The sequence below is a fragment of the Phaseolus vulgaris genome, chromosome 6 (genome assembly GCF_051622355.1).
Source record: "Phaseolus vulgaris cultivar YP4 chromosome 6, ASM5162235v1, whole genome shotgun sequence".
In the NCBI taxonomy this organism is placed as follows: domain Eukaryota; kingdom Viridiplantae; phylum Streptophyta; class Magnoliopsida; order Fabales; family Fabaceae; genus Phaseolus; species Phaseolus vulgaris.
Window position 1 is genome coordinate 37,167,726 of NC_143503.1, and position 12,204 is coordinate 37,179,929.

Consider the following 12,204-nt stretch of genomic DNA (forward strand, 5'->3'; position numbering starts at 1 on the left):
ATTGATGTTTTGAAGGCATAAATGCAGTTAGATTCTGATTAAGGTGTATGTCAATTTTTGAATGGTGTGTGTAAAGTTATGTCTAGATATGTATTTAATAAAAAAATATTTGGAGTTTTTCAGGGTTTCAGATACGCAGACTCATCAAATTGCTGCTAGGAATGCCTTTTTGGACAAAAATTTCAGTAGGAAAAAACAAATGGTCGAAGGTCAAAAGGATGAAAATGTTAAAAAGAGCGAGATTGGAACTCGGGAGAAAATGTAGAAGGATGATTCTTCTGATTCAGATACCTCTTCAAATGAGAAGAGAGGTACAAAGAAGCCTTGTGAAAAGTATACAAGCAGCACTGATGAATCAGAAGATTCCTAAGCACCGTATTTAATTGATGAAAGAAAAAGTTACAGGAAGATATAATAGGCAGACTTCATATAATATTAATATTATATGTATCTTATAAACTATGAATTTGTAACATTCATTATAATATCTACCTTCATTATTCATTATAATCTATATCTAAAGAGGATTTTCCTCTTTCTTAATTTTTTTATTTATTTTATCTTTGTATTAATATTTGATTTTATTATTGTATTATGGTCACTGTGTTATTTTTTATTCCCTCTTAACTGCTCTTTAACTTCTCATTTTAATGTTATTAAGAGAAATTGTTTTTGAAGAATAAAAAAAATACTAAAGAAAGAGAAATAAAAAATGCGGATATACACTACTATTTAATTGTATACTCTTTAACTTCTCATTTTAATTTTATCAAGAGAAATTGTTTTTGAAAAATAAAAAAAAATACTAAGAAAATAAAAATAAAAAATACAGATAAAGTGTTTGTTTTCCCGCTAGTAAATATAATAAAGATAGATATTTTTATTATGATTAACCATTTAAAGAAGTCTCTATTCTTTTTCGATCACATCAATTTAGATATTTCTTAAATATTATAATTATTATATATATATATATATAAATTATATTTAAACTCAAATTTTTTATACAAGTTACGTTACAAAATTAATTTATATAATTTTTTAACACTTTTAAAAATCAAATTCATTTAATTAATAACTTTTAAAAACCAAATAACATTTAAACTGTTGGATAGAAAAAGGTATTTAAGATATCAGTGAAATAAAAACTAAGTGAAATATTATATATATATATATATTTAATTTATTTATAAAAACAATATTATTTTTAGATTTTTTTACCTTATATATATATATTATAATATAGGTTTTAACTTATATATATTTTATTTTTATAATCTAATAAAATTACGTACACAGAAAAAAGAAACAGTTGTAGATAAACAATTTAAAATTCATCATTTCAAATTTTTAAAAGCTAATTATATTTATGATACATATTAAAAATCAAATTATAATAGTTTTTAATTTATATGAAAAACGATTAAACTGCAAGAACTATTTAGGGAAGGTAGAAAGAATATGATATGAAGGGTGGTTAGTTCTTGGTAGTTTCGAATCCAACAGCTACAACGCAACCTTCTCTGCATTTGCCTCGCAACTACTCAATTCTTTCAACTTGCCTCTCTCTATATGTGTTCCTGTGCTTCCGCCCTAAACCACTACACACGCACATAATTTCACTTCGCAAATGGCAAGTTTCATTGGAAGAATTGAAGAGGCGATTAAGAGTAGCAGTGATTCAATTTTGGGAAAAGGAGAATACCGCGTCCGTGGATTTGGTTCGGCAGTAGACAGTGGCATAAGGAGTAGGACTGCGTCAAATTTGGAAACAGAGGAGAGTGTTGATGGTTTTAGTTGGGCGGTGGATAATGCAATGAAGAGTACGGTTGCGCCAAATCCCCCTTCTCTCCACGGTTTCGCTTCGGCAGTGGATAATGCCATCAGTAGCAACGTTGATGCCGAAGCTGAGGCCGAAGTTGAAAGTGATGCAGAAGCTGAAACGGAAGAGTCGGCGAACAGAGAGAGGTACATGGGGCTATGGCAGAAGGGGTACATGTTAGGGAAGGGCTCCTTCGGAACCGTCTACGAAGCCTTCGCAGAGTTTGTAATCTCATCTTTTCTATTCTATTTTTTGTTGGTAGTCATAATAATTATGCAATTCATTAATAAATTAATTAATATTTTAATTATATTTAAATTTAAAGTATTGTTATATTGTTATATTATTATAATAATTTATATTTTTTTTTTAATTTTTAATGTCAACATTTTTTTTTCTTTTTTCTTTTCTTCTCACTTCCTTATAAATTATTCTCTTTTTATAACGCAATTTTAATATCGTTTTTTTCAAAATTATATCACAAATATCTATGAATCAATTTATGCTAAAAATAATAATAATAAATGTTTTTTTCCCTCTATTTTTTGGGTTGAAGAAAATGGTAATTGTAACAAGGTAAAAATAAAATAGAAGTTTTTTTTAGTTTTACTTATTTTTGTAAGTTTCAAACATGCAAAAATTATTTTGTTAAAAGAGTTTTTATTTTATTTTGAAATTTTCCCGCTAAAATTGCATTCGAAGAAGCTTTTGGGTAACTTAGCCCATGTAGGTGACGGAACATTACAGGTAACAATTCAGAATATATTCCAATTTTCATCCGGGAATTAATCTGTGTTAAATATGTGTTTAATTTATGTAAATGGATAATTATTTTTTCTTTTTAAATTTTGTCAGATTTAGATCATAGTAACATTTCTTTTAGTGTTTTTTAAATTCTTATAATGAACTCTGTTAGTTTAATATTGGCAAGATAGATAAAATAAAGAATTTTATTTAATAGAATAAAAAGTATTTAAATTTAGACAATTTAATTGTTTCTAGTAGCATACAGTTCAATTAAATAATATATTTATTATTTTATATAAAAAGGGTTAATTAAGTACTAATTATACAATTTTTTATACAGGTAGACCTTACGAAAAAAAATGTTACTTTTAAATAAACTTTTATACAAGTAGACCTTACAGCACTTTAATATTGACACAACTGACAAAATAAAAAATATTATTTAAAATAATATTTTTTTATATATTAACATAATTATATTTTTTTAAGTATGTAATTCAATTAAATAATGTATTTATTATTTTAAATTCTCAAGATAATTATATAATTTATTATTATTAATTTTCAAATAATTGCGAACAATGATTTTTATTAATTTTAATATTGTTCTTACTTTTCAATTCAATAATTTAGTTAGTCATCATCCATTTCGTCGTGTTTTTGCTTTCAGAGATAACACATACATTTTCTTTTCCAACAGTGATGGGAACTTTTTTGCTGCAAAGGAGGTGTCCTTGCTGGATGATAGAAATCAGGGCAAACAGAGCATTTTCCAACTTCGACAGGTGAGAGGACTTGGTCTTTCCTTCAAACTTAATTACATAATTTATTTCTCATAAAAAATGTCAACAAATTATGTATTTTTTTTCCATCTTATATATATGCATTTGATTATATATGAATATTTCTGGCTTTCGATTCAGGAAATATCTCTTTTGAGTCAGTTCCGGCATGATAACATCGTTCAATATCTAGGCACAGGCAAGGTATATTTCTTTCTAGCTCGCAAGTCTATTATAATTTATGGGTTGGGCATGTTTGAAAGTGTGGACTTTAAGCTTGTTTAGTGTGTTTTAGCCAAACATGGATTCAAAGAAAAATCAGAACTAATTTTTTTTCCTTTTTAACTCACCTACAAAATGAACACTTGCAAAAAAAATAATAAACTGATAATAAAAAATAGAACAAATAGAATAATGATATCTAGATTTTTAATTGGGAAAGCTTCCTTAACTTGACAAATAAAAATTCACGAGACCTAATTCATAAAATGTCTCCACTATGAAGGTAGGATTACAATATTGACTTCTCTCACTCTTTGAGGATAATACTTAATCTTACTTTAAATACGATGAAATACAAAATCTCTCTAACATCTTACTAAGATTTTTAATCTCATACTATGGTGGATATCTATTTTTTCATTTCTCTCTATGTTGCTCTTCTCCCTTTTTTCTTTTCTCTTCCTCACAAGTTCCCTTTATATAGATAATGAGAAGAGAATTTTTTCATAAAGAGATAATGAAAGACTTTTTCATACCTTAAAAATATTATTTTCAACCTTTTAGGCTGAACTTCAAAGTTTTCAAATAAATATAATTTTAAGATTTTGAAATGACCATCATACTTAATGAATCAATTATTAATGTTCATATTGGTTATGGTATCCCATTAAATTAAAGAGATTATCAGTATATACTTTTTTATTTAATACTGCTTCTTTGATACCCTGAATATTATATTATATTTGGCAAATGAATAGAAGTACTTGCACTTTCTTTTCTACATGACTTGTTTCTGATTATTTTTTTCCTGATTACATCATTTGGGAGTAATTACATTTCGACAATTTTTCTCTTTTTTTTTTATTGTTATTGCTATTTACATTTCCATTATTTCTCAGGATAATGACAAGTTGTATATCTTCCTCGAGCTTGTAACAAAAGGATCATTAGCAAACCTCTATAAAAAGTATCGTTTAATGGACTCCCAAGTTTCTGCATATACAAGGCAAATTTTAAGTGGCTTGAAGTATCTTCATGACCGTCATGTGATTCACAGGTAACACTACTGAGGTTTCTATCTTAATGCAATGCAACTGTTGTAAAAAATGCTTCTTTGGAAACATGTCGATTTTGGATTTTGATTTTTTCTTTTGTATCATGAGAATTCTATTAATGAGCATGTAAATCACTTAATAGTCAAAGTTTGATGCAATGGTTGGAAATAGACGAGGGAAATATTTATTAATTTACATTGACTTGCTACATTCCAATTTTTATTTGATCTAAAATTTGAAGGGACATAAAGTGTGCCAATATACTGGTTGATGCAACTGGGTCCGTCAAGCTTGCAGATTTTGGTTTGGCAAAGGTACCTTTAACATAACCCACTTTCTCAAGTGAACATCTTATCATAGTAAATTCCATATACTATCTGCTTTCAATTATACTGTTGTTGGTTCTTTTTCCTTGTAGGTTACAAAGTTAAACAATGTTAATTCAGTTGGAGGCTCTCTGTACTGGATGGCCCCTGAGGTTTTTCTTCTGCATGTCGCATATGTTTGACATAATTTCTTTTTTTTTTTTAAAAATTTTCATGTTAGGTGTCATTATGCAACTTGACATTTCAGCTAGGCTGACATCTCAAGTAACAACAATCATCTGCCATCACATGAAAAAAGTATTATTAAAAAAAAATAAAAAAAATACAAAAATATGGGGGGACTAGACCAAAACCCACATGTTAACAAAAACGATACATAGGTAGACTATGTTGAATAAACTTTAATGTAATTTGTGGGTTTTAAAGTTAGAAGTTACTAGAAAAGAGTAGAATGGGAGTTTGGATATGTAAAAGGTCAAAAGTTGTGAGTGGGATTTTAATTGTGTTGTTAGTGGGGTTTTAAGGCCATAATGAAGACTTTTCTAGAAGAGCTTCCTAAAGCCTATAAATAGGATGGTCTCTCAATTGTAAGATACACCACAGAAAGAAATACAATAGAGAGAATTGCAAAGAAGAGTGTTTCTTTTAGAGAGAATTTAAGTGTGACTGAGTGTCTATTTTTTACAATTTGGTATCAGAGCCAATGGCGAATGTGACGGGTCAAATACCGCTACCACGGTTAACGAAGGCGACCAGATATGACAACTGGAGCATTCAAATGAAAGCTCTTCTCGGTTCTCAGGATTCATGGGAGGTGGTCGAAGAAGGTTTTGAAGAACCGACCAATACCACGGGTTATACGGCAGCTCAAACCAAGGCATTGAAAGAGATGCGATCGAAAGATAAGGCAGCTTTGTACATGTTGTATAGAGCTGTTGATGAGGCAATTTTTGAGAAGATTGCTGGTGCGTCCACTTCAAAGGAAGCATGGGACATATTGGAGAAGGTGTTCAAAGGAGCTGACCGAGTTAAGCAAGTGCGTCTACAAACTCTGCGTGGCGAGTTGGAGAACATGAAGATGATGGAGTCAGAAAGTGTATCTGACTACATCACGCGTGTACAGGCTGTGGTGAATCAACTCAACCGAAACGGTGAAACTCTAACCGATGCACGAGTTGTGGAGAAGATTTTGAGAACATTAACAGACAATTTTGAGAGTATTGTGTGCGCGATAGAAGAGTTAAAGGACCTTGCGACGCTCACAGTCGACGAGCTCGCCGGTTCTCTCAAGGCACACGAGCAACGAAAGAAGAAGAAGAAGGAGGAAACACTCGAGCAAGCACTTCAAACCAAGGCGTCAATCCAAGACGAAAAGGTACTCTATCATCAAAATTCTCAATATAGAGGGCGTGGTCGTGGAAGTCGTGGAAACGGTCGTGGTGGAAAAGGCAGCAACCATGAAGGGTACTATAAGGAGAAGGAACAGTCGAGCCAACCAAATTGGCGTGGAAGAGGACGTGGTAGAGGAAGAGGTGGCCGATCGAATTATTCCAACATCGAGTGCTACAAATGTCACAAATATGGTCACTATGCGAAGGATTGTAACTCTGACAAATGTTACAATTGTGGTAAAGTGGGGCATTTTGCAAAAGATTGTCGTGCTGATATAAAGATAGAAGAAACAACCAACCTAGCCTTGGAAGTCGAAACGAATGAAGGTGTTCTCTTGATGGCTCAAGATGAAGTCAACATTAACAATGACACTCTGTGGTACCTCGACTCTGGAGCAAGCAACCATATGTGCGGTCACGAGTACCTATTCAAAGATATGCAAAAGATTGAAGATGGTCATGTTTCATTTGGAGATGCATCAAAGGTGGAGGTCAAAGGGCGAGGTACGGTTTGCTACTTACAAAAGGATGGCTTAATTAGGTCACTCCAAGATGTTTATTACGTACCAGACCTCAAGACCAACATTTTGAGTATGGGGCAACTCACGGAGAAAGGTTACTCGATATTTTTGAAAGATCGATTCCTACACTTGAAGAACAAGCAAGGGTGTTTGGTTGCCCGAATTGAGATGGCAAGAAATCGGATGTACAAGCTGAATTTGAGAAGCATACGAGAAAAATGTTTGCAAGTCAACATAGAAGATAAGGCATCGTTGTGGCATCTCCGTTTTTGTCACCTACATCATGGTGGACTAAAAGAGTTAGCGAAGAAGAATATGGTGCACGGGCTACCCAACATGGACTACGAGGGAAATTTTTGTGAAGAATGTGTGCTCAGCAAGCATGTGAGAACCTCGTTTCCAAAAAAGGCTCAATATTGGGCTAAGCAACCTCTCGAATTGATTCATACCGACATATGTGGACCAATTACTCCAGAGTCCTTCAGCGGTAAAAGGTATTTCATTACCTTCATTGATGATTTCTCACGGAAAACTTGGGTTTACTTTCTGAAAGAAAAATCCGAGGCATTTGAGGTGTTCAAAAAGTTCAAGGTGATGGTGGAGAGGACAACTGATAAACAGATCAAAGCTGTACGATCTGATAGAGGTGGCGAGTATACTTCAACGACTTTCATGGAGTATTGCGAGGAGCAAGGCATAAGGCGATTTCTAACTGCACCATACACTCCTCAACAAAATGGTGTGGCCGAGAGGAAGAATCGGACCATTCTCGACATGGTTCGATCAATGCTTAAGAGCAAAAAGATGCCAAAGGAATTTTGGGCGGAAGCTGTGCAATGCGCCATCTATGTGCAAAATCGATGTCCACATGTGAAGTTAGATGATCAAACACCACAAGAGGCATGGAGCGGACAAAAGCCAACAGTTTCTCATCTCAAAGTGTTTGGTAGTGTGGCTTATGCACACGTACCAGATCAACGAAGAACGAAGCTCGAAGACAAAAGCAAAAGGTATGTTTTTATTGGGTATGATGAGAAGACCAAAGGGTACAAGCTACTTGATCCAATAAGCAAGAAGGTGACGGTGAGTCGTGATGTGCAAATAAATGAAGCAAGCGAGTGGGATTGGAACAATTCTTCAGAGGTTATGATTGAAGTTGGAGAATCATCACCGACAAGTATAAATTTCAAAACAACCGATGATGAAGATGAACCACGACAACCTAAAATTCGAAGTTTGCATGATTTGTATGATTCGACAAATGAGGTACACCTAGTATGTCTTTTGGCAGATGCTGAAAATATCAGCTTTAAAGAGGCGGTGCGAGACAAGAAGTGGCAAACTGCCATGGATGAGGAGATTAAAGCGATTGACCGCAACAACACATGGGAGCTAACAGAATTGCCAGAGGGAAGTCAACCCATTGGTGTGAAGTGGATATTCAAGAAAAAGATGAATGCTCAAGGCGAGATAGAGAGGTACAAGGCGTGACTCGTTGCGAAGGGATACAAACAAAAGGAGGGAATTGACTACGATGAGGTGTTTGCTCCCGTTGTAAGAATGGAGACAATTCGATTGCTCATTTCCCAAGCGGCTCAATTTAAATGGCCGATATTTCAAATGGATGTCAAGTCGGCATTCTTGAATGGTGTGCTTGAAGAAGAAGTTTACATCGAACAACCACCTGGGTACATGAAAATCGGAGAGGAGAAGAAGGTGCTAAAATTGAAGAAGGCACTTTACGGGTTGAAGCAAGCACCGCGGGCATGGAATACTCGTATCGATACATACTTCAAGGAGAACGGGTTCAAGCAATGTCCTTACGAGCATGCTCTTTACGCAAAGAACAATGGAGGTAACATGATATTTGTTGCTCTTTATGTTGATGATCTCATTTTTATGGGTAACAATAATGATATGATAGAAGAGTTTAAGGGCACAATGAGACGGGAATTTGAGATGACAGATTTGGGATTGATGAAGTTTTTCCTTGGCTTGGAAGTTAGACAAAAAGAGACAGGTATTTTTGTATCACAGGAGAAATATGCAAAGGAGATTTTGAAGAAGTTCAAGATGGAAAATTGCAACCCAGTATCAATACCAATGGAACCAGGTGCAAAACTCTCAAAGTTCGATGGAGGAGAACGTGTCGATGCAAGTAGATACCGGAGTTTGATAGGAAGCCTTCGTTATCTCACATGCACACGGCCGGATCTTTCATTAAGTGTCGGCATCATAAGTCGATTCATGGAGGAACCGGTTTACTCACATTGGAAGGCGTTGAAGCGAGTCCTACGGTACATCCAAGGTACTGTATCACTCGGATTGTTCTACTCAAAAGCAGAAGATTACAAGTTGGTGGGTTACTCTGACAGCGATTGGTGTGGAGACATAGATGATCGGAAAAGTACATCGGGATATGTATTCTTTATGGGCAACACAGCATTTTCTTGGCTTTCAAAGAAGCAACTGATCGTGACGCTATCGACGTGTGAAGCTGAATATGTGGCAGCATCTTGGTGTGTATGTCATGCGATATGGCTAAGAAACGTGTTGAGTAAGATGGAGCTAAAGCAACTAGATGCAACTGTGATTCAAGTTGACAACAAATCAACAATTGAGTTGGCAAAGAACCCAGTGAACCATGAAAGAAGCAAACATATTGACGTTCGTTTTCACTTTATTCGTGATCATGTGAAGAAAGGAAGTGTGGAATTGGTGCATGTGGCAAGTCAAGATCAAGTTGCTGATATCTTCACAAAACCGCTACCGAAAGTCTTTTTCGACAAATTCAAGAAGATGATTGGCATGATGGATGGTAGAAACATTTAAGTTTATGGGGGAGTTTTGTTGAATAAACTTTAATGTAATTTGTGGGTTTTAAAGTTAGAAGTTACTAGAAAAGAGTAGAATGGGAGTTTGGATATGTAAAAGGTCAAAAGTTGTGAGTGGGATTTTAATTGTGTTGTTAGTGGGGTTTTAAGGCCATAATGAAGACTTTTCTAGAAGAGCTTCCTAAAGCCTATAAATAGGATGGTCTCTCAATTGTAAGATACACCACAGAAAGAAATACAATAGAGAGAATTGCAAAGAAGAGTGTTTCTTTTAGAGAGAATTTAAGTGTGACTGAGTGTCTATTTTTTACAGACTATACCTATTCATAAAGAATTCTAAGAACAGACTAGATGGAAGTCTATTATACCAATGAAATGATTCTCTATGAATGAACCCTAAATTAGGCAACTTATCAGCACATGCATTTCCCTCACGAAAAATATGAGTAACTCTAAACCTGGTTATCCTACAGAAATTAAGACAAGTATTCCATCGATTACGAAGCATCCACGGAACATTAGTCCTAGCAGTAAGCGCAACACAAACCAAGACAGAACCACATTCAAGCCAAACATTAGTAAGTCTCATCTTTTGAGCTTCCTCCATAGCATGTATAACTCCATAAAACTCAGCAACCAAAACAGTCTGAACTTCAAGAAACCCTGAAAAAGCACTAATAAATTCTCCCATACTCCCACGAAAAATACCTCCACAAATAGTAAGACCAGGATACCCCTAACAGCCCCGTCAGTTTGACATAATTTCTTTAATTGGTTGTCTAGTTTACCATTTTGAATCATTTGTAATTTCATAATGTGCCTAAAATGAGTTTGAATTGTTGGATGATAGGTTGTTAACTTGAGGAGCCGTGGATATGGGCTAGCAGCAGATATATGGAGCTTGGGATGTACAGTATTGGAGATGTTAACACGACAACCTCCTTACTCTCATTTGGAACCAGTATGTCTGATATTTTTAAATTTATAATTAATATATGAGAAGTAATATATTTACAATTTGTATTATTTATATTTTCATTTTTTATAAAATAATAAAAATACTTTTTTATATATTATAAATCGTATATACTCGAGGAGGATGTGAATGTATGGTTAGTGTTAATATTCAGTGCACGTACATTTAAAACTAGACAACTGATGCTGAATAGTTTTCATTTGTTACAACAGTTGCAAGCCATATTTCAATTTGAAGGTGGTGAACCTCCACTTGTTCCAGAATCAATATCAACAAATGGCCGAGATTTCATTCTTAAATGCTTACAAGCTGATCCAAACAAACGACCAACTGCTTCTCAACTATTGGATCATCCATTTGTAAACATTTGCACCATCAAGAATGGAGAACAAAACAAAGACGTAGACTACGAGAGGAAATACATAAGTGAGATTCTATAAAGTGGAACTAGATAGTATTTAAGACTCGTTATACAACTAATGTGTTAATTTTTTTTTTTTCTCACTTCAACTCTGCTACTTTAATAATAATAAGTGTTTTTTTTTCCTCTATTTTTTGGGTTGAAGAAAATGGTAATTGTAATAATGGTAATCATTTATGAATCAAATGATTTCTACAATATATTTGCACTCATTTCTAATAATTTTATTTATTATTTATTTTTCATATAAAATTATTTGACTTTCAATTTTAAGTATTTAATTGCGTAGCGTGTTTTGTCTTTTCTATTTTTTTATTCTTAGGTTCATTTCGTTTTAAGAACATTTATTTAACTATACAAATTTTCATTTTTCTCAATAATTCGATATAGTAATAATGTCTCTGTTATTTCTCGTCTTATCCCAACCTTCTTGACACATTTTTTTTTTCTTTGTGTAATTTTGTTTAAAAAGCGTATTGCATCTAAAAAAAAATATAATACTCAATTTCATCAAATTAAAATATATTCTTTATTTTTATTTTTTTATACTTATTTATCATTTATGTAGTAATTAGTCGATACTCTAATTTGATACTTACATAGTTATAATCTTTTTATTGATATTTGACATTAATATATATATATATATATATTAATATTGAATTTTTTATAATATTATAATTTTTTTTAAAATTAAACAAATATTTAGAATTGAAAGAGAGCGAGTACTAAAATGAGTATTTCTCTTAACTAATGAGGAAGGGACAAAAAGTTTTATACTAAGTCTGTAGAGAGACAAAAATGAAAATGAATTTTTATTTTTGAAAGAAGGGAAGAGTAACACTGTGCTCCCTTAGTTTTTATTTGATGTATTTGTATTGAAATAATTGAATTTAAGACATTTATTTTGATAGATTTTCTGTAAATATTTTTATAAGAAAATAAAATAAATTATATCTAAATTTAAATAGATAACTCGAACAAAATTTAAATAGATAAATAAAAGAGACTTGAAACAAACCGTTATGTAGATGTATTATAATCTTTTATAAAAGATATAATCTTTTATATATATATATATATGAAGAGATAGTTTTATATTAGCAA

General features: G+C 32.8%; 1 protein-coding gene across 5 annotated transcripts; it reads left to right on the forward strand.

The window, feature by feature from the left end:
• Window positions 1-1,443: 1,443 nt before the first annotated feature.
• On the forward strand, window positions 1,444-11,316 carry LOC137832853 (mitogen-activated protein kinase kinase kinase 1). 5 transcript variants are annotated; one of them, XM_068641213.2, is made up of 9 exons: window positions 1,485-2,043; window positions 3,270-3,354; window positions 3,493-3,555; window positions 4,473-4,630; window positions 4,870-4,942; window positions 5,047-5,106; window positions 10,174-10,278; window positions 10,551-10,661; window positions 10,889-11,316. In XM_068641213.2, exons 1-9 carry the CDS (start codon window positions 1,631-1,633, stop codon window positions 11,114-11,116), a joined length of 1,296 nt encoding a protein of 431 aa, XP_068497314.2. In that variant the 5' UTR covers window positions 1,485-1,630; the 3' UTR covers window positions 11,117-11,316. The 5 variants fall into 5 exon arrangements, with proteins under 5 accessions (XP_068497315.2, XP_068497314.2, XP_068497316.2 ...); XM_068641215.2 differs by having other exon boundaries at window positions 10,870-11,060; XM_090304071.1 differs by having other exon boundaries at window positions 1,627-2,047.
• The last annotated feature ends 888 nt before the right edge of the window (window positions 11,317-12,204 follow it).